Genomic DNA, 23,623 nt, shown 5'->3' with positions numbered 1-23,623 from the left:
GGCGCGCCATACGAACGACGACGGGTCGCGCACTACGAGTAGGGCGCTGGTCGGCTCCGAAACCCCGAAGAAGAAGAAGAACAGAATAAGAAAGAAGACGAAGAACAAGCCGAACAAGAAGCGGCGAGGAGGAAGAAAAGTGGTAGCAAAATTATATTACGACGATTATATTTTTGTTTGAAAGAAATTAAACGACTGTAACAGCCGACGCATCGACGTAAGAGGCTGCTTTTAGGCGAGAAAAGACCGAGGAAGAAACGAATCTCTCGGCTCCATACGGGGACAAATTATCTTGGTGAAAATAGCGAGTGAATTTAGCGAACAGGATGTCTTCAGCGGTCGCTAAAGCTTCCAAGTACACGTACCGCTCCACCGGCGGTGGTACTGCCGATGTCAGCATCGAATACAGCGCCGACCTGAGCGCTCTCTCCAGACTGGAGGTAAGTTCCACGGAAACGAACGCTATTTTACTCGTTTTTCTTCAAAATTATCTTGATATAAGACAGTGACGTTTAAGAGCACAACGATGCCTCGTTTTTCTTCGTTGCTTTTCGATGACCATAAATAATTATTTAAACTATTATTATTTTAGATACTGTTCTATATAGCAAATATGATCTCTTTTAATTCAACTTTTTTATCTTAATTTCATCTCTTTATTTTTAATATAATAGATCGCTAATAAAGATTAGTTTCTGAAAAGCTGGTTAGTTACCATGTTGTAGAAGTATCGCTTACAACTAGTTACTAAGAATAGGAAGGGAACGGGAGGATGGCTGTAACATACGAACAAAACTATTAATGTTCCATCCACGTAATAGCTAAGGTATTTCACTGGTAATAGTCGAAAGTATCTATTGCGAAATATAATATATGATAGGACGTCTTACGTACCTCTCGTTAGGTCTAAATTCGTTGATCCGAAGAATCCAAGGTTTTAGCGAACCTAGAATGTTCATCCAAGTCTGCCAGATGATGCAACACGATGAGAGCGAGACAGAAGAACGAGAAGAGGATCGAAACGCCGGGGTTCTCAGAGGAAGTCCTTCGATTTATGTTTCCTTGAACGACGCGACGAAAGAACAAGAAGAAGGACGAATCACGTAGAGGAAGTGATCGCTGGTGAAAAGGTGAAATGTCGAGCAGTGACCGATTTCGGGGACAGTGAGACGCGAGAAAGTTCAGTGACCATAAGGGATATTAGTGCCAACCCTGACGAGGAACGAAAGTGTCGTAGACGGTTCTGTAGCTATCAAATTGCTCGTGTACGAAAATAGTCGTAAATATCGGCCCTAAATGACGATCGTGCCACGAAGGAGTGACATCTTCGAATGATCCACAAAGCGTTCTCATCGAGAACCTTGATCAATGTATCCCATCCGGATCTTATTATGGCTCGTCTTCAGTTACCCTGATTATGCCAATCTCGTGGCTTCAACGAAAAAACTCAACGAAGGAGGAAAACTCGAAGAACAGAACCAGGAAACGTGTATTCGTCTATAGACTCAAGTAAGATTGTTCATTTTTTTTTTTTTTTTTTCTTATTTCTTTCAACTCGAGAAGAACCGTTTGCCATTGATCTCGTTATGGAACACGTACAGACGAGTGCACGTTCCTTGGTTCCTCGGTTGAGAAACGACCCCGATGAACGGTCGCTGAAAACGAAGATCCTCCTGTTCCCTCCGCGAGTCAGCCCGTTTCAGAGGCTGTCCGTCTTTCTGAAATACCTTCCGAGCCTCGGTCTGTTGGATATTCTCGTCGGCCGATTACGTAAATCATCGACCCTCTGTAACGTGGTCCGTGATACGCTCTAATCCTTTTTTGCCTCTCGTTTCAGGACAAAATCCGCCTGCTGCAGGATGACCTGGAGTCTGAGAGAGAGCTGCGTCAGAGGGTGAGTTTTCTTTCGATCGATCCTCTTCCAGTAGTTTCCCTCTGTGAGCTCTTATTCTAGCGGAGATCGATTGATCGTTTGATGTTGAATCGTTTCTTCTAGTGAAACGTGTGATTTCCTAGCTTCGAATTAGAGTAGAATACTATTTATTATCTTTGTGTCTTTCTTTCTTTTTTAATAGCGGGGAGTGATTATTATCTTTCTTTGCCTTTTTCTTATTCCGATAGCGAGGAATAATTCCTAGCATGCAAAAAGTAACTCGTATTTTTTCACGTGGGTAAATAATTACCGCGGTTAGTTCACAGAACAGAGAAAACATTTTGATCAAGACGTTCTCCGTTTTCTCGAATATCGAGATATCGAAAGGAATTCGAGTTAAGCACACGTCGAGATTCTGTAGATAAAAATACTAAAACAGCCAGAAGTAAACGTCAATTCTGAGACTTTATGTAATCCGGGTATTGTGAATTTTGAAACTGATACAAAAAAAGCGGGGCTGGCCTGCTCTCCATCATAGAGTGGGGAGCAGTAGGTCGAAATGTCCAGCTCTCGAGTCGCAGCTATTTTTGGGGATGCGCGCCTCTTCAGCGTACGAACTCGCATTCCTCTCTCGTGTTCGGCCAACAAGTATCTACGTCTACCTGTTTAAAAAGACAGAACCAAGAAAACCTGATACTTTTATCGGAAATTTACTTCGTAGAAAAGAAGCTAAAAGACGATACTAAGAAAACTTGAAACTTCGAATCGTAAAATATCATTCGTCGATTAATCATCGAATAATTTTGTCTTTCAACATGACACAAAATATACAAATATAATTTTCAAATTAATTATAGATAATACATTTCTTTATTTACGTATCAAAATTTGGAAGATTCTAAAGATATTTAGAATGTAAACTTTTGATGCGTTTTAGAGTAGTAGAGTTTAATATTCTAGAAACAATGGTAGTCCCTGTTTAAATAGAGCGTTAAATTGGAAGATTCTTTGCGTTTCATTGCGCGATCAAACTTCAAGGAAATCAGATTCGTAATGCTATTTGTAATACGTGACTTGAACCGGTGCCAGCGACATTTTCCCTGCTTCGAAACCGTAAAAACTTAGAAATTATGATCGTATTTAACGCGTATCATCCGATGAAGTGTCCGGTTAATTATTCTTGTGGAGAATAAACAGCCCACGTTGCTTAGATCGCGTTTCTTATTACATAATGTTGCGACTTCTTGTTACTTCGATTACGATTATCGTTTGAATTGATTTCCTGATATTCAAATATCCATACATGTGTAGTTAATTACACAAGTATCCTGATACGAGGATATAAAGTCTCCTAAACACTGAAACTACCAAATAATAGATTTTTAATAATACACTTTTTATCAAAACAACTCATATTAAATTTTACCACTTTGTATAGTTACAAATTTAATCATTTATCCTCGAACAATCCAAAATTTACCCAACTTCAAATTCCATCAAGTTAGGTTTTCCTACTGGAAGCTATTTTTCCGATCGACGATCGATAAATCTTCTATTACCAGAGGCAAGGTTAAAGAGTCATGGTTAAAATAAGTTCTTTATTTTCCTTTAATATTTTCCTATACGTTCCTTCGGGACAACAAGTCGCATTTTAACAATAAGTAATATCAGCATTCAAGAACCATGGTGAACGTTAATGGTTTCTAGAGAACTAACAGTTATGGTGGTGTCGCGCGACTCTCTTTTCTCGATAAACGCCTCGTTTGTAATATGAATAAAGCTCCCGATATAGAGGCAGTCCGTACGAAATTAGATCGTTCTATTCGCGGTCCAAAGAAACCTGACGTCAAGCTTGCACCGAGCTGTTCACATCGTTTCTCGAGGCCTCTTTCCAAAACAATGCCGCGCGTCTCGATTACACTCGACGTGTATCAACAAGAATGCCATCTCGGTGAATTCATACACGACGTATAAAAGTTAGCAATGGTTCGAATTCCTTGCATCAGTGGTACGTTTCTTGACGCGTTATGGAACGTTTTACGAGGTTTCTTACGTTTATTATCAGAGAAATGGAATGATCGATCCTTGATCCTTTTTGAAGTGGTAGAGATGTTTGATGTTTGGATCGAGTGGTCCAAGAATTCGTAAATAGAATATTTTAGTACGCGAAGAGTTATTTTTAAATATTAGACGAGCTAAGGAATTGCAGAAATTGAAAATTTTCATTCTGTGCCATCTATAGCTTCAGAGATTATCAAAATTCACCATACGATTACCGAATCGATAACGATAAGCGTTTCTCGATAAAAAATTTTAGTTTCACAAAGCTTTTGCTACGTTATAAACATTTGTTTTTTCTTTTATTTAAATTGAATTTAAAGTATAATGGTAGAAAAATCGTCTATTGACACGGAGGATTACGACCACAAAAGGGAAAGCAAAAGAACAAAAATAAGTGGACAAAATTCAAGCTTTTGTTTCTCATTACGCAGAAACTAATTAAATACTAATGCTTAGTTGACTCGTAAAATAATTAAAAACAATTAAAATCTCTATAATATTCATTTATGTATCACCATGTCTCTTAACTGACAAATTTCAATCTTTTCTATTTGATTTGCAGATTGAACGCGAGCGCGCTGATTTGAGCGTGCAAGTCATCCAGCTGTCCGAACGTCTCGAAGAGGCAGAGGGTGGCGCCGAATCTCAAGTAAGTCTCAGAATGAATCATTGCAACGAAACACGTAATATAATCGTGTAATTCTTAGATTTACAGATTTCATTCGATTAAATTTCATTAATAGCGCGATATTAACGATTTCTGTTAAAATTAAACAGTTCGAGATTAACAAAAAGAGGGACACGGAACTGGCCAAGCTGCGCAAACTACTCGAAGATGTTCATCTCGAGAGCGAGGAAACCGCGCACCTTCTGCGCAAGAAACACCAGGAAGTTGTTGTCGACTTCCAAGATCAAATCGACCAACTTTCGAAAGCACGCGCCAGGTCAGCAAATCAATCAAAGTTATAATGCTTCAAAAAAATTTATTTTTATATATCTAAGCACGACAGGTTAGTCAAAAGTTTAGTAGAAAATATTATATTCTCTATATTTGTTCCTCGGTATATTAATACGTACCTTCTACTTCGTATCATCGCACCTACCAAAGCAATTAGTCTAATGCATTCATCAAAACAGTTACATAACCATTTACTCAATTACCTTTGGTATATCTTCGTTCTATTTTCAGTACGGCATCATATTGAACACAAACATGACCAGATACTATACAAATTATACCTGACGCTTCTAAAATAATCCAAAGTTAACCAAAAATATACTTGGTCGTGTATTTCTAGTAATTCGTTTTCCACAATTCCAAGCTACATCGCTGCTGCGTAAAAGCGTATTTTCCATAACTCTAATATCTGAAACTTTAATAGTTTCAAATATTCGATAAAAACTTGATTCCCAAGCTTTAGTTAACATCAAATAGCAGATACTCGACCGAACTAGGCATTATTTGACCAGATACGTTTCATATAAATGCTTCGAGAGTACACGTTACCTTCTGCTGAAACGAATCCACTGAAAATCATATTAAATCCGAGCAACGAAACGAAACGCGATAACATTCTGTCCGAGGGAGTCGAAACAGGCGTCGAATCTCGATAGGGTGTAAGGTACGCTGGAATAGGAACACCAATAAACCGTGGTTAATTATATACACCTGTGAAAATAAAATCGCGGCCTCGCGATCCCACTCTTTGAGGTCAAAGCGCGCGAACGCCGTGCAAAGCGTCAATAAACAGTTCACCGGAAGTTCGAAGATTCGTCGAAACCCAGTTTCGTTGCTCGTGTATTATCGAACTGATAGAGAAACACAGAAGAAGAAGGGAAAGGCGACGGATTAAAATGTGGAAAGAAACGAAATGGAAAACAAGGATGATTCACTGTTGGATCGTTAATTATAGCAAGTATCGCGCGGAACGAAAGCGTATTCGAAAATTGCGGGAATTATGCTCGACGATACTGGCCTCTGGCCAAACAACGAAGTTACTCGCACCTGAAATACGCGTAGACTCGTTCCCCCAGCACTTCTAAACATAACCAACTTTTCGACGTCCCGGCGCCCCAATGCGCGATATCGCTCGTTACAAGGACGCCTCCGTTTCGAGAATTTATCGAGCTGTCATCTAGACGCTGTCTATTATTTCGCGTGTCCGCTGTCTGTGGTCTCTATCGAGTCTCAGGAAGCTTAGTAATCGAAACATTTTTAAATCTCTTCTCTTTGGTTGCCAATGTTTGACTAAGGTCTTACAGTGTACGGCGGAGGATTGTTTTTCGAAAAAGTATTCTTATTATCACATAATATGTAGTTGTAGTTTTTTTAAAGTTAGAATCGGGAGCATGTTTCGACGATTAGAGTGAAAATTAAGTCAAAGTTTTGTAGGAGAGATCGTAAAATTCATATCAATTTTGAGTATACTAAATATGTAACATATTCGACACAAGTTTGATATGGAGAAACATCTGACTTTATTGCAAAGACTGACGCTTCATTGGGATTTTATCGAATCGGATATATCGCGTAACGTGGAATAAACGCCATTGATTTCTTGAATGATACTGATACTATGTATACGTTTCGTTTCTATTTAATTCTATCACGATTCAAGAAGATAAGATGAACATTATTGAGCGTATAGAATACTTTCACAGTAACGCGTTATTGACGATATAATCTTGGCTCGCGATAATATATTGTTCGTAAAAGATGAGTGAAAAATGATTATCTCTTCCTGATCTCGCTTTATTAGTAAATTAATGTCTGAGGAAGTTCATCTATTCTCGTTTCACAATGTACTAAAAATAAACCAATCACCGCTTCACATAAATTTCAATATACACGTTTACTTTTACTTCTAATCAAACTACTTTCCAGCACAAATTTGTATTCAGAAGCATATTACTTATTTAAATCTGACTCTGATCGTGCAATTTTCTTCGAAAATTCGTCGGTGTCCTCATACTTCAGGAATAAAAAACAAACACAACTTAGAGCTTAGAACGTAAACGATTCTTTTCCTCGAGTTTAGTCGACGAAACCGCATCCTCGCCGCACTTTCTGAAATTAAAAAATCATGTTCCGTGGCGTGGAATATCAGGAAGCTTCTTTCGAACGTATTTCTGTAGCATCAGCGCGCACAAGTGGAATGGTTGATCAAGAATGCGGCCTGAAATTAGAGCCCAACTGGGATTCCGTTCTAAATGTACCCTCCAGCGAAAGCAATTACGACATTTATACATCAACGATATCGCGACGAAGCAACAGCTAATTGCCTCTTAATATTTCAACCAGCGAAATAGAACAGCCCAGTCGCCATTAACGACGCTGGAAAATAATAAATGAAGACTAGTTACGACGTTATAAACGTAAAATGGCCGTTTCATCGACTTCCGTGACTTTTCAGGAAGATGCAAATTCCACCTCGGTTCCTTTTCCTTTTGCGATCTTCTTTCAATTACCTTCGTAGAAGAGAGAAAAAGAAAAAAATAACGATAAAGGGAAACACGAGGTATTTAGAGTATTTGCATGGCGCTGCAAAAAGTTTCCACCTGTTGGTACAAGAAGGGCGTTTAAAATGCCTTTTACAATAGCCCTGCCCCATCTTTCGAGCTGCTTTCGCCGCTCTCTTTATTACACAGCTTCCATTATCTTCTTGTTATTCGCTTGTTCTGCTCTTTTCTCATCAATCTTATTTTTTCTCCTCGTTTTTTCTTTCCTAGATTGCATACACGTTCAATCTTTTTCAGTTTGGTAAACTCTTTCCGTTCATGATTCTCGTTTACCTATCCTATAAACCTCTCTCCTGTTAGTTTTACTACTTCGATTGCAATCTTTTCCTTACACACACGCGGTCTTGTTTCTTCTTTCTCCCGTCGTATTTGTACACTCCCTCCGCCGTTCTCTCAAAACGTATAACCTCGTTTCTGAACGAATTCCTTGGCTTCCAACTTTTTTTCCGATCCCGGAATCGAAACTGTAACTTTAATTCTCTTGTCGTCGTTTCGGTTTCTTGTCGTTATTTTCATTGTCTCGTCGTTGTATTGTCATTCTACAACTTCTAACCCTTTCCAAACTTTTCATATACTAAAGACGTTTACGCAAATTCGCATACTTTCATGAACATTACCGAAGAAACAGAACCTAAGCAAATACTTATTCATCGTCATAGATTAATTTGGTATCTATAACGAATATATCAAGATAAACTAAAGCAATTTATCTTGCATTTTTTTTTAATCACGGCAAAGTTAATTACCATAAGTCGAATCAAGATATTTTCTCACGTTGCATTAGAATAGTTAAAGTTAGAGTAAAAGTAAAAAATTGAAATGGTCCACTTGTATATACTTGTGTGTATTACAGGCGTTCCCCATATTTTTATACGTCCCATAAATGCATAAACGCTCGCCAGTTTATTTATTCGTTTCCTTCTCGTTCTTCGCCACTGCCTCCACCATTTGCCCTGACTTTCGCAACTTTCCCCTTTACGACTTTCTATCCCTCCGTCCCTCTCTGTCCCTTTTTCACGCTCTCTAGCTCTCGCTACATCCCTTCCTCTTGCTCTTACGTTTTTATTCTGCTGATTCCCCCCGCGAGACGCTTTGCTCGCACGGCCGCTACTCGGCTTATGACTATTTTTAACCGTGCGAGTCGCGCGGCAATCCACAACCCTGTGTTGCCGCGCCATATTAGTACAGGCGACCGGCCCGGATCCCCACTATCCTCGGAATCGGCCGACACCTTACACCCTCTGTGTGTTACGTGTAGGTGGACCACCGATATCGCCGCTAGCCGATCCTCCCTATCTCTTCGTCTGTCTCTGTATTTTATTTCCATCTTGTTCGTAGAGATTCGTCAACATACACGCGAAGAAGGATGCGGAGGAACAAGATACTTTTCGTATTTAAAAAATCAGAGAGGAAAGGAGAAGATTCAATCGAGGTGATTTGATCGCATTATCGATCACAAATTGGACATTTAAGTGGACCGTAATATTCGATTACGGTTGCAACTGTATATCGTTCATGATGTTTTATTCTTTTGTCATGCGTACGAAAATAATTGTAAAAGATTCGGCTGATCTCTGGCTAAGAAGTTCGTTATGTAAAGGAAAACGATACGATGTATTCATTGAGAATTTAGAGAAAGTTTAGAAATTCGTAGAACAGTGAAAATGGTACGCGAATTCATCGATCGGTACTTTTGAAATGATAGAAACGATCTTCGAATATTTCGTGTACCATAAGTCGTGATTCTATTTATAAATGCTAACGTCAGTTTTCTATCTTTTCGTTTCGAGCAAAGGACATTTGACGACAAGTATTCATCCTAAGCGTAATCGCAGAGCGAAAAGATATTTCATTCGTTTCGTAGGAATGCGAGTGGAAAATGTTTTACACACGCAAGAGAAAGAAATTGCTTGTTTCTTGATTTTCTTATTAGTTTTCTTAGGGGTTTGAGAAAGTCTCTTTCTCGTCTTTCTAAGATTAATGGTAATCAATGGAGAGTTTAGATGTCAGTTTTGAGCTCGAAATAACCAACGGTTGATGATTTAGATAAATGGACGAAACATACATCTTAGGTCGGGTCCGTTCAATGAAGTATTTTTGTAGGATGTTGTTCTTGGACATTGTTTAGAGAGAAAGGTTCCAGCCGTTGCTTTTGTTGGCACTGTTGTAAGGCGTATGGCGATTAACGATCACACCTTGTGGAATTTCGTTGGATTTCTCCTGGTTTGAAATGATTTATATAGATGTAAGAATAGCGTAAAAAGTTTGAGGGAAACAGGTCAGAAAGCTATCGTCGACGAAAGTAGTAATATGAAATGTAATATGTAGAAATATAATATAAACATTCCATTGGAAGATATAAGCAACGCTGCTCGAAGAAATAAAAGATTAAATTCCGGCAAAAATTTGTCTGCGTCTGACAGAATTCTACTAATACATTATTTTGGCAATATTTGCAGAGCTGACAAGGAAAAATCGAAATTCCAACAAGAGGTATACGAACTCCTCGCCCAGCTGGACAACGTGACGAAAGAAAAATTGATGTCAATAAAAACTGTGGAGAAACTCGAAGTGCATGTAGCCGAGCTTAACGTGAAAATTGAAGAATTGAATCGTACCGTCATCGACATCACCAACCACAAAACCAGGATCTCACAGGAAAATATCGAATTGACGAAGGAAGTGCAGGACTTGAAGGTAAATAATTTCAAATTAATCGAAATTCATACTTGATACAAATGCATCAGCCTTGCTTCAACAAAGAGAAAAGAAGTTTTCCGAACTTCTGGAAAATGGCCCTCACGATTTAAAATTATCTGGCACTATCGATAACACGATCAGTGTTGTATCTCTAGCTCCTTTTTATTACGCTTTTTTAATGATTTGATAATAATTTGTTTTATCGTAGGTTAACATCGAGAACGCTGTTTACCTGAAGACTCAGCTGGCGGGTCAGCTCGAAGATGCTCGCCGTCGTCTCGAGGATGAGGATCGTCGTCGTTCATTGGTCGAGGCCTCCTTACATCAGGTATATGTTCTTTTAATTCTCTAGAAAATTACACATAAACGTGACACATTTAAATTACACTTAAATTGTATTTCATTAATGTAATAAAACTGTCAACAGGTTGAATCGGAATTGGAATCCGTTCGCATTCAGTTGGAAGAGGAATCGGAAGCTCGTTTGGACATTGAACGTCAATTGGTCAAAGCAAACGGTGAAGTGCAAGTTTGGAGATCGAAGTATGAAACCGAAGCTAACGCTCGTGCCGAAGAGGTAACTGAAAAGAACAACTCGAAACTTTAGAAGCAAAAGCAATCGTTGCTTCGAAGCGCATAAATATATATAGACGGAGTTTCTGTTAGTTTGGACCTTTGGAGTAAAAGGTCGACTGAATTTTACAGGTAGAGGAACTACGTCGTAAATACGGAGCTCGCATTCAGGAACAGGAAGAGCAGATCGAAACACTGCTCGTCAAGATCAACAACCTCGAGAAGCAGAAATCCCGCCTCCAATCTGAAGTAGAAGTGCTGATCATCGACTTGGAAAAGGTACAATTTCAAAACTTCTACTATTCTATGCTACTTTTTCACATATAAATCATCTTTTAAATTAAACTAAATCAACTTCTAAATCATATTATTTCCTTTTTTCAATACAATTGTCGAATACGACTGATAACTCCACGATTTCGTTTGGAATAGTTTTTCACGGAACAAAATGTATAAATAAAGCATTGTTGTGGGACAAACGTTGAGTTAGGTGAAAATATTCGTAAAAGATTGAATACATTTTAATCTGTTTAAAGTTCACAATTTGCAACTTGTACGTAACATGATATTCCAATTGCAGTGATCAGCATTTTATTTATTTATGAATTTATCAATTTTTAAGGCCAATGGAACAGCTCGCGAACTGCAGAAACGCGTGGAACACTTGGAGAAGATCAATATCGAACTCAAGGCTCGCTTGGATGAAAGCGTGGCAATGTATGAACAAAGCCAACGTGATCTCCGCAACAAACAACAAGAACTCCAGCGCACCAACGCCGAACTCGATAAAACTCGCGAGCTGAAAGACCAACTGGCCCGTGAAAACAAGAAATTGGGAGGTGAGCAATTTCATAAGATTCAATCGACCGATATTTTTCCATTTTCTATTCTCTATTTTATATTTATCTGACATTTATATTATTACACGTCCGTAAATCATCAAGCACTTAATAAGATTAAAATAGGGATAAGTGAAAGCTGAGAATACAAAATATCGATGGCATCCATTAACTATTTGTATTATACGAAAAAATTGTACTCGGTTTCAAAGATTTTATTGTAAATCTAGCGTAACACGTACTATATTCGAAATTAAATATAGTAAGCGTCTGATGACTTACAGTAGCGGATAAAAAAAGTTTAAACGCTGAACATACGAAAGAATAGCGTAATTTGACAAAAATAATAAATAAATGCAATATACATATATCTCGAAATAGATTGTATAATCAAAAAGGGGAAGAATACACCAAAGTTACAAAATTGTTAATATTTATACAAATACTATGTTTAAAGTGTCTTTTACCCGCTATTGCGTATCAAATAAATGGAAAGAAAGTGTGTGTAGTTAATTTCTTACCTTTAAAAAAGTAAATAAAATATCATAAACGAGGTATAGAAATAATTTTACATCAACTACTGCGTTATTGTTTTAGATGACTTGAACGATGCCAAGAACCAGCTGTCTGATATGAACCGCAGACTTCACGAACTGGAACTCGAACTCCGTCGGTTGGAGAACGAGCGTGAGGAACTCGCTGCCGCCTACAAAGAAGCCGAAGCAGTAAGTGGAATTTATTTATTTAAAGCGGTATTTATTTCAGTATCTTTAAATTTCTAAATTTTTTATAATATACATTGTCCTTATAATTGATGGATTTGTAATAGCAGCACTTAAATTTGATTAGTAGGAAATTAATGATTAGAAGCGTCGCTTATTATCTTACAGCCGAATTTTTCTCAGTATATAAATTTTCTCAGTATATAAAATATTACCATTTCGAAATTAAGTTAATCATAATTTCTCTATTAATTTGGAAGAAAATTATACGACCTGATATAATTTCACAAAATAGTAATGGAATGATAATCAGAAATGTCATTTTCCCATATTATCCTCTAGAAATCATTTGGCTATAGTGTAGGAAGTTGAAAAGTTCGAAATATAGAATTGTTCGTAAAAGAAAATTGATCGCAGGGACGCAAGATCGAAGAACAACGCGCTCAAAGACTGTCTGCTGAGTTGACTCAACTTCGTCACGATTACGAACGCCGCCTGACTGAGAAGGATGAAGAAATCGAAATCATCCGGTAAGTAATTAAATTGCGTTTGTTGTGCTTCTCCTTAAATTGCCCATTCAAATTTCATTATAATTTGCAATATTAATAATTTACGATTTTTTGGTACTAACACCGATGTTTAATTCTACGATGTTATTATTGCAAACGCATAGAGAATATAGTTTCCAGGTGACATATTTTACGTGACGTAATGATCTTTCCGTTTATCTCCGTTTATCTCTTCGTTGAAAATATTGAACCCTGGTATTAAGAGACTTATTTCCGCTTTCGTGTCATATACGTACGATGATAGACGACATAAGTCCTTCCTCTTTTTTATTAGTAGAGCAACCGATTCATGCGAAACGTTTTAATTCTAAAATAGCGAAGGTTAAACCAGAATTTAAATGAAAAGTAGCCAGAAAAGAGTTATTTCTATTCAATGAAATCATATTCTTTGAAGTCGATAAATCAATATTTTATGACATTTTTGACAAAGTATGCAGTTCTAAAAGCATCTCTGGGTCATATCCACAGCCGGTGATTAAATATAAAGTTAGAAAACATATGCGTTATTTATAGTAATAAAACGGTAATTCTAGAAAATCAATGATAAATTTAATCATTTTTAATAATTAAATGAATTCAATACTTCAACCAGAGATCAAATTTCCAGTAGAAACGAAAATCTCATTTTCCAACTCGATTACAGCTCAAATATTATACTATTTGTTATCCTCTGAAGTTGTATGATCTATGTCACACTTACGCACGACCATTATTTAACACGCATACGAGTTATGTAAGTGTTACAGAAAATCTATAAGCCAATATTACTTTCAAAACACTTTTCGTACGAACGTAGATCTGAAAAGTATCTATACGGATATGCGAATTTTTAACTTAGCCTTGATGCAGTTGGCTTTATTTCCGGTATAACTAACCAATGATATCCACCTATTAATAAAGATACGGTTAATTCTGTCATCGATCAGCCGCATCGATTAATCATCCAAGGTATTTTTGTATCGATCGAAAACACTCGAGTGAATATCCTGTTGTGATCTAGTTACTTATTTAAACGAAAATGGAAATTCAATCAGCATGGATCGACAAACGGAATTCGTCATCGAACGATGATCAGACCTGACAACTTTGTTTCTGTTTGGCTCGAGTCTCATCGGTACCGAAATGCCAAATGCCCGATACACACGTATATTGATTATGTCATTGTGAACGGGGTTTGTAAGAACCACGTGCTACGAAAAAAGAAACGATATGTTTCTTTACCTGAAGAGGAAAACGGGATCCGATGAAAAGTATTAATAGAAATAAAAACATTTAGGCGAAACGAATACAAAATACGATAACTGTAAATCATTTAAAAAGAAGATACATACAATACTATGACATGTTATGTTGTATACTGTACATATTCTATTTTTCTATACCGAAAAAATTTTTTTTCAAAGGGAGTGTTTAAAAGAATTACAACTACAAAATTTGACTATTTCGAAAAGATACATATTTACATCTCTAAAGAAATAATATCGCTATTACCACGCTATGTAATAAGGCTCAAAATTAAGAACATCGTTAAGGAAAAAAACGCGACGTTACCTACATGAAAAATTGACAACAATATTATCAACCATTTTCAACGGTATCGTAAAGAGTATCGTCGTTCTGTAATGACATAAAGATTATTTGGGGTCATTAATTGAGGATGATGCATAAAGAGTACGCAATCCTACTATTAATAAACGTCGTTCAACACCGATCAGTCACCGATCTAATTATTAGCCGAGTGGTGCTGATTGGCCGTTCTCAATGTGGCAATCGTAAGGAAAAAGTACAAAAGATAGCAGCGCGCTTGACCGGCCTAATTTTTCTCGACCGTTTCGTAGCAACTGTCACCTCCGATCGTTCGACAATGAAAAATCTGTGAGTAAAAAAATCAGGGAATCTCCCATAAAAACGAAGTCCTGTATCTAACACATTTAACTCCACAAACACCGAAAGAAATACAATACGACAATCCTTTCTATTCAAGGTAGATGTTGGATGAAACATTAACAATACCCATACAAATACTCGAAAAAATAGATCCGCCAATTCGTCAAAGTGTACATTTCGAAGAAGCAGTTTGTCGGTGGTCGATATCTCCCAGTGAAGATCGATACTTGTGATATTATACATTGTAATAATAGCAAAGACAGAATTCGCAGAAGGAGAAATTCAAGCATAGATAAATCTCAAATATAGGTTTGGAGAATTTAGAATTCAAATTTTTATTCGATTGAAAGATTTAATCGGTAAACAAGACGATCAATACAAAAGTTTCAGCGAAGAGAGCAATACTCCTAAGAAAAATAAAAACGAAGAATATTTTAAGACACTTCCTATAAAAGCTTCGGAATCGTATGATACTCTACTCGAGAGAAATAATTTGTCAGAAATCGCTTTAGAAAAAAACTGAGGGAAATTTTCCTACAGAGAAAACAGCTTCGGAAAGAAGAAGAGACGTCGATCATCTTCCAAGAAATTCTCTTCGTACGAGCTCCTTTGCCAATCAGAAGAAGCTTTCAAACAACTCTTTAAGTAAAACTTGCGAAGAATCCTTTAAAGAGAAAACAATTTCCAAAGAACGCTTAAAGGCAATCCTCGAGTGAATTAAAAAAAAAACCTATCTACCTAGAGAAACCGAAAAAACCGCGACAAAGAAAAATGTCAAGCTACGTGCCGCCAATGCACGTGCCTTTGGAGCCAAAATGGAAGCACTGGCCCACCTACATTTACGACAAGAACTACAATTACGGGATCAATTTCTATCAACCGATGCTGGATCACATCGATCGGCAAGCTCGATGTTCCTCGCTGCCACGCGATTATTGCGCTCGCAAAACAGAACCACCGGAATTACCCTGGTCAGATGGTAGAGCGTTATGGGAGGGCAAACCGATCGAAACATACTCGAGACACGAGCTGATCAGACGGGCGATCGATGCTGAGGACGAGGCCAGGGATCATCTGTCCCAGTTCAAGGTACGAGACTAGATCGGAGAGCGAAAGTTAGGCCGACTCGAGCGTGGAAAAGCGGTCGATTCGCGCGGTTAGGCGCCTTCGCGACTGCTTGACCTTTTCGTTCGCTAAATTTGGCGTCACGGAAGGAACTGCACCAACGTAGACGGACTTTATACGACGCTGAATACTCGGCGAGGCTGCTGCCGTCTTTTAAACAGACTTCTGTCAATCGAACGAGCGTAAGAATGAATTCCTCTTGAGGGGAAAGTCACGGTCGTTGAAAATCGATTTGGTGACTTGGGTGGGGCATGCGTAATTCGAGTGAATGGGATTTCTTTGTTTGAGAATTGGCTTGGAAGTGACGGGCGTACGATGAGATTTAGTTTAAGCTAAGTTTTAAGTGGTTGGATTTTGACGTTTGCTTCCGGCGGCCAGACGTACGTATCGATCGTTCTGTAAGCAGTGAGATTCTTCTAAAAGTTGAAGTTAAACTGTGAAGTAACGCAGTGCGTCGCAATAACAAGTTTTATAAAAGAGGAACAAGGAACTTGGAGTTAGAAAAAGCTAGAAGTGTTTATAAAAGATAAAGGAAAACGTAAGATTGATCGATAATGATCGATAGATAGTTGATTATTTGCATCTAATATATGTACCGGAAAAACTGCATTGCTTGTGCTATTACTTAACGTTACAGAGATAGTTATATAAGTACGTAATTTTTCAAAATTCCATAATTATAATTTTATAATTTTTACAAATCAGATACGTCAGAATAATCTTGAAATAATTGATTCAGTGGTAAATATTATAGCGATTACAGAGACTAAGTTATATGATTTTTGCGATACAAATATCTATAGGTACAATCCATTTTCTTCAATATCTTTGAACACATTAAAACGTGATGTTTGACGTATTTCGGATTTCAAGACTGTGCAATATAGTGGAATGGAAGAGTTGGCAGTATTCTGTTCAACAAATAAGTTACTGTTTACGCTATTGTTTAATTCTAAATGCACGAGATAAATTTAAACAGATATTATTTATTTGCTTCTATAATATATGTTTCCGATAATACATATATATACTGCCTATATAGTCAACGTTTTTATATAAATCACTTTTCAATGTTCTTCCGTTTGAAAATATATCTTTAACATTTCTGTTTATGCTTGAAATTTTATCCAATAGAACATGATATATAGCCGAAAGGTAAAATCCTATCGTCACTGGAATAAAAATTTCGAAGCATAAAAACGGAAATATAGATTAGAAACCGATCGTATTACTCTCGAAAGTTCTAGTTTTAGAAAGTCTTCTATAATTCATTGTCAGCCCAATAACTCGAGCCTGTGACGCTCCATTGCCGCCCCACTGTCACCAAATCTTAATTTAACACGGTCAGAGCGAGTCATTGGCAAGAAATCTTCGGCGTAAAATGAAACCTATTATAGTTGCGCGATAGAAAGCGGGAATTCCTAAATTTCTTATTGTTATTAATACCGTGCAACCTAAGCCTCCGCCATTGCTCTTATATTTACCGATTCGGTGTAAGGAAATAGATATATATCGCGGAAGCGGTAACATCTGGCAGGCAGTTAGATCTTTCCGTAATTCACAATGGAAGCAATGAAACGAATCGAGACGCAACTCAGAAGGGTGCCAAGTCTCGCGGCGCGTACATTAAAAAATCCATCTCGCGTCCCGTGTGTCCCGGGGCCGGGAAGCTAGCAGCTTGCTCAGATTGGCAGTCGTTCTCGAGTCTCTAGAGAGAGTCGATCGAGAGTGTGCATCGGTCACTTTCGAATTCTGGACCGCTGCGGCTAAGTTTAGGCTCAGTCGAGACTACCCTCAGACCAGGGAACGATCGTAGGAAAGGGTCGCGTTTGTGAAAACCACGATTTCTAATCGCTTTCGCTCTTCGTCTCGACATCTTTTTCTGTTTTTTTTTCTAATCATCGCGATTAATCGCGTCGATCGAACGTGACGATCAAAATCGACGATCAACCGCGAAGATCGTGGGGGTGATTTATGCGAGCACGGGTCTGACCTGGTGCTTTCGTCTTCTTAAAGATAGCGAATCGGTCCGACTTCAGTTTGTCGAAGACGGCGCAGGCCAGCCACGTGACTAGAGAAGTATTTCCACGAAAATTTGAAGATTTCCGGCTAAAACCGTTGCCCTTGCTCGTGGATAGTGCACGCACCAAAGCTGAGGCTAGACAGCTGCAACGTGAAATGGCCGACATCGATTTCCGATCGCTGAGAGACGTGCAACACATGTCCGAGGTACAGGACGCCCTCGATCATGGAAGAAGTCTGCGTGGTAAATCAGCTAGAGCGATCGAGTTCCATTTAACGGCGGAAGCTCTGAAGAACTTGAACAAGAGTCAAGAATTGGCCGATATTAGAAAGTACCAGAGGGAGACTGCCTCCGCGAATTATTCGTGGGACTGCAGAGATCACCTGAAGTTAATGGAGGAGAGAACGAGGAATTTGTTGGATGAGGATAGATTGACCGCGCCGTTGAACAGCCTGAGCAGGGAGCTGAAAGGATACGAAGAGAAGTCGAGCAACTACTACCTGGACAAGAGGTATCGACACCCGACCAGACCGAGACGATTATACGGATGCCTGGGAATCAGGCCCGCTTGAAAGGATGGAAATTCTAGTAGATTAGTTTAACCGTGTGGGTAAGAGTAATGTGACACGGAACAATGAAGAGAATAAACGATAAATGAGAAGTAATTGCACTGTCGTTTGATTCTCAGAAGCTTGTAATTGTAGATTAGGCGAGTAACAATTTGTTGAAGAAGAAAATGTTTTGATTAGACGAATTTTTGTTTTACTTTTTTCTCTATTCATTATGCCTTTACAGGTATTGAAGCTTTGTTTAAAACATCGGCACATATCTATAAGAAAAATTCACCTCTATGCAGGATAACAATCATCTCTTTTCATCAAATATTCGTCATCAAATTTTTCATCAAATATTTTTTATTCTCTAGATTTAGATTCGTTGACTCCGACTTCTATTCAATTTTGAGATTTTTTAATTCGAATTTTATTTAGAGTAGCTACAAATTCGTAACTCTTTGACTTCGATATCGGATGAAATAACCGTCATCTTTTCTAGACGTCAAAGAAACACTAAAGTAAATTACGTGCATCTTCCTTGTTACATAAATACACTTTCCACTTGTGATATGGTAATGCCTCCGAAATCACTGCATCCGTTGCCAAACTAACTATGCATTAAAGCAGCCGAACTAACCCTGCATCGAAATAGATAAAGCACAAAGAATGCCCAACCAAAGTGTTTCAAAACATCCCGGTAATCTAACACTCGTTGCATTACTAAATACGTTACTGGTAAAATGTCAAACATTTCTAAACGTGTTAACCTTGGATATTCACCGATGATGCGGTTTTCTCGCAAACAATACCAACGAGAGAAAGACGTGGTATCTTCCGACGATCCAAAATTCTTGCTGTTGTCACCTGGAAACAATAATCTGGTTTGAACCTTCTAAAACGATTGAAAGGGGTAATCGTATTGTTCATACGGAATGAAATAAATTAGCAAACAGACCAGTATCGAGATCGAGCAGCTGAATGCCCGCGTGGTTGAGGCGGAGACGAAATTGAAGTCCGAGGTGCAGCGCGTGAAGAAGAAGATGCAGATCCAGATCACCGAACTGGAACTGTCTCTGGACGTTGCCAACAAGAACAACATCGACTTACAGAAGACCATCAAGAAGCAATCGCTCACTTTGACCGTAAGTAGAACCTGATAGAATAAAAAGAAGTTTATGTTAATGCGTTGGCTGATTATCTGACATTTAACGAGTTAAATACGACGAGACAAATTGAAATTAAAGAACAGATTTTTATCAATACAAAATGGTGATATTTAATTTTACTTTGCTATATTTGATTATTTAACCATTCTATTTAGGTGATTCAATGTTACGCGTATACTTTTAATAAAATGTTCTAATGCGTCTTTTTAATTTAGTTTTGGAGTTTTGCCAAAGAAATTAATTCCTAACACGAAATGTATCGATAAAATTAGTTCTGAGTCGATACATATGTGGAAATCTCACCCACCTGTAGTAATGACATCTTTACGAAAATTTGTGCGTTATATGAGTGATAGGTGGCACTTAAAAAAATAATGACGCTTATTTGGCAAAATACTGTGTATTTTAAACGCCGTGTCATTATCTTGTAGGAACTCCAAGCCCACTACGACGAAGTTCAACGCCAATTACAAGTGACCCTAGACCAACTGGGTATCAGTCAACGACGCCTGCAATCGTTGACAGCTGAGCTAGAGGAAGTACGCGGCAATTACGAATCTGTAAGTATCGTATTTACTGTGAATAATTTATCATAAAAATTTAATATTTTTTCATTTGGCATTACATATATTTACTTACTAAATTAATCTATTTTATGGTAAAGCAAAGATTTCGGGCCGTAGTGAATTAAAATTCTGATTGAATTTAGTTTCAAAATCTCCAGCTGTTTCTTTCACAATGCATTCTGTTGCAAAGAAATTTTCCACGTTTTTATTATTATTTTGATATTTTTATCTCTAAATTAAGGAATAAAACAAATTAAATTCAGATTAGATAGACGAACCATGGAATGATGAAATGGATAAAACGAAACGGCAGGATTTTCCACTCGATAGTTTGAATGAGCAATTGATGTTAGACAAGCTATAAATACATCAGACTAAACGGTGATGCTAAGCAGTAACTTCAAATGTACCAACCAGTTGCATAAAACTTTGATTCCCCTGTCACTAAGTTGATTCGTCTATTCTTAAACTTTGTATACTGAAATTATTGAAAAGGTCTTGACGAATTAATCGACATTTTTAATTTTCTTAATATTATGATCCAATATTTATAACAAAACAATGCAAGGAAAATTAATCTAATATGAAAGATCTTCTTAAAAAATGGAACAAACACAGTATCCATAAATCAGAAGAAAATTAATTGCATATTCTGCTTAACGCTTCAATTACCAATATGAGTTATCGTTTACTTAAAAAACCAAATCATGTAGTATCATATCCGCTTGTCTGCACTATGCCTATTCTTCTTTCGTCTCCACATGATAATAGATAACATAACTAACAATATTTTTAAAGGCCCTCCGTGCAAAGAGAACCGTCGAGCAGCAATACGAGGAGTCGGTTAGTCGCATCAACGAATTGACTACCATAAATGTGAACATCGCTTCATCGAAAGCGAAACTCGAGCAAGAACTGGCTACCCTGGCCGGAGACTACGAAGAAGTGACGAAGGAGCTGAGAGTGAGCGACGAGCGATACCAACGGGTACAGACCGAACTGAAGCACACCGTGGAGATCCTGCACGAGGAACAAGAACGTATCGTCAAGATCGAGGCCATCAAGAAGTCCCTTGAAATTGAAGTGAAGAACCTGTCCGTGAGATTGGAGGAAGTCGAGGCGAACGCTATCGTCGGTGGCAAGCGTATCATCAGCAAACTCGAGGCTAGGGTGAGTTTAAGATTCCTTCCATTTGATTTATTCCTGTGGACGACATTGTTATTTTCAGAAAGCAATAGAACGAAACTCATTAAAATACGTAACAGAAATTATAAACGACTATTCACCGTATGAAAAATGTTTGCATTCTTTTTTCCATAGGCTGTAAGAATCTAGTTCCAATTTTTTAAATTAAAGGTTACTCCAACTAGATTTGTAGATCATCTGCAACTTATTATTCTAAAAAAAAATCCGTTTTGATTGGTACCAAATATTTTTAGTAGCATTAATGAAATATCTACAAAATTTACCTATTTAATTACACTTATGCTACAGAGAAACAGAAACATTTATAGCATGCAATCCAATTTTTTATAAATTATTCCTTTACCTTGCCACACGAATGTTTCATTTCCACAAGGCAAATTCAACGTTTTTCGATTATTCTTCTAACAGATCCGCGACTTAGAGCTGGAACTTGACGAAGAGAAGCGCCGACATGCCGAGACTGTGAAGATTCTCCGCAAGAAGGAACGCAACATCAAGGAGGTGATGATTCAGGTAGAGGAGGACGCGAAGAACATTGCGTTGTTACAAGAATCGTTGGACAAGGCGAGCCAGAAAGTGAACATCTACAAGAGGCAACTGCAAGAACAGGAAGGCATGTCCCAGCAGAGCGTGACCAGGGTCCGCCGATTCCAAAGGGAATTGGAGGCTGCTGAAGATCGTGCTGATACCGCTGAGAGCAACTTGACTCTGATCCGCGCAAAACACCGCAGCTTCGTCACCACCTCCAGCGTGCCCGGTTCTCAGGTGTACCTCGTCCAGGAGACGAGGTCTGACCTGTAAAAACGCCATCGCCATCGACACCCCATCCTTTGCCACTTCGAACGCCACCTCGTCGTCTTTAGAAACGTACGTACTTGATGAATAAGTTATGTAAGTTTTGGCGAATGTGATCTAAAATAAAGATAAAAGATAATAAGATGAAACAATGGATCATTTCAACTACATTATTAGTTATATTTTAGAAATAATCAAATACACGATACACGATTGTTGATCGATTGTTATTTACCTTAATGTTCGTCTATGACTCCTATGATCATAATTTCAATTAGATCAATTAATTTTACACTATCTGATTTTATTTTGTATTCTATATTTTACAAGATAAAAATCATGAAAAATTAAAAATAACTTACACAAAATTGTTTCATGATTCTTTGCTTTTTGATTACCTACCTACAATCCAATAATACCAGTTAATGTTACCATCATCTTACACCACGTATCTAAGTGTACAATTAAGGAAATATCGTGAGATTTCAAACGATCATCGGATAATTCAGTAAATTTATATTTTCGAAAATATACAGTTCCACGATTGTGTGACAGGTGTCACGAGCAAACGACGAAGAAAAGGAAGAGCCTCTATACGTCATCGTTAGTTGAAAGAGCCGAGAAGAGTTTCCAACGGGCCGTACCGCGAACATCGTAAGGAAGAAGCAACGAGGAAAAGAAACAGTATCGAAATGTCGTGTCATCTTATTTAATCGTATTATGACAAGGCCCAACGACCCGTCGCAAATTCAAAATACTTGGCCAACGAAACGCGGTACCCGTCGTAACGAACCAAATAAATGCAAAAACCGAAAGGGCATAAGCATTAATGAGCAAGCAACGTGAAGGAAGCAACCATCTTAAAACGCATAACACCGTCGCTATTCGATTAAATGGATTAATCAACCCAAAAAATGAAAATATATACACATACATACATATTATACAATATTATACACGCAAAAAATCAACAACGATTCGTTATATCTTCCTTGTATCCGTTATGTCAGCATCACGAAGCGTAAGGAGTGGAAATATAATATTATAAATATATAAATAAATAAATAAGGAAAAAAGTAAAAGAAATTAAATGAAAAACGCGAGACGTAGATTTAACTTTTTCTCTCTCTCTCCTTACGCCTCTTTGATCGCGCGTGTCGCACTTGTATTTAAATGGATTAACTTTAATTCTACTTCTACTATTATATTATAGATAGGTATTATTGCCCATACACACAACTCTCACTGTACGACATACACGATAACCTGTGTCAAACAATAATTTAATAAATAAACTGAAACACGTACGTACGAAGCCGATGGAATACATTTCCTCCCATAGTTTGCAAGATAAAGATTAAACACTAATACCGATATATTCCTGTAACACATCCTATCGAAATGTATCGAGCTTTTTTGTAATTCTTCTTCTATTTCTTAATGTT

The 23,623-nt window shown here is 37.7% G+C and overlaps 2 protein-coding genes and 1 long non-coding RNA gene across 7 annotated transcripts; 2 read left to right on the top strand and 1 right to left on the bottom strand.

The window, feature by feature from the left end:
* Positions 1 to 23,493, top strand: LOC117166790 (paramyosin, long form). Of its 5 annotated transcripts, none has more exons than XM_076627664.1 (17): positions 1 to 142; positions 225 to 440; positions 1,838 to 1,894; positions 4,497 to 4,583; positions 4,712 to 4,878; positions 9,913 to 10,150; positions 10,362 to 10,481; positions 10,581 to 10,730; positions 10,859 to 11,005; positions 11,349 to 11,565; positions 12,163 to 12,290; positions 12,705 to 12,817; positions 19,392 to 19,587; positions 20,043 to 20,171; positions 20,976 to 21,347; positions 21,792 to 22,250; positions 22,734 to 23,493. In XM_076627664.1, exons 2-16 carry the CDS (start codon positions 327 to 329, stop codon positions 22,182 to 22,184), a joined length of 2,628 nt encoding a protein of 875 aa, XP_076483779.1. In that variant the 5' UTR covers positions 1 to 142; positions 225 to 326; the 3' UTR covers positions 22,185 to 22,250; positions 22,734 to 23,493. The 5 variants fall into 5 exon arrangements, with proteins under 5 accessions (XP_076483779.1, XP_076483793.1, XP_076483787.1 ...); XM_076627678.1 differs by having other exon boundaries at positions 2 to 139; positions 236 to 440; XM_076627672.1 differs by having other exon boundaries at positions 2 to 142; positions 236 to 440.
* On the top strand, positions 14,273 to 18,645 carry LOC117166791 (paramyosin, short form). Its single transcript, XM_033351095.2, has 3 exons — positions 14,273 to 14,731; positions 14,841 to 15,832; positions 17,885 to 18,645. The coding sequence occupies exons 2-3, from the start codon at positions 15,515 to 15,517 to the stop codon at positions 18,461 to 18,463; spliced, it is 897 nt and encodes a 298-aa protein (XP_033206986.1). The 5' UTR covers positions 14,273 to 14,731; positions 14,841 to 15,514; the 3' UTR covers positions 18,464 to 18,645.
* Positions 20,342 to 21,842, bottom strand: LOC117166794 (uncharacterized). Its single transcript, XR_004466309.2, has 4 exons — positions 21,727 to 21,842; positions 21,464 to 21,575; positions 20,456 to 21,380; positions 20,342 to 20,356 (listed from the first exon to the last, which is right to left on the bottom strand). It is a non-coding gene; the product is annotated as an uncharacterized LOC117166794 (long non-coding RNA).
* Positions 23,494 to 23,623: the final 130 nt, after the last annotated feature.

This window comes from Bombus vancouverensis, chromosome 2 (assembly GCF_051014615.1).
Source record: "Bombus vancouverensis nearcticus chromosome 2, iyBomVanc1_principal, whole genome shotgun sequence".
NCBI lineage: Eukaryota > Metazoa > Arthropoda > Insecta > Hymenoptera > Apidae > Bombus > Bombus vancouverensis.
The sequence above is the reverse complement of the archived record's forward strand: the minus strand, read 5'-3'. Positions and strand labels throughout refer to the sequence as shown.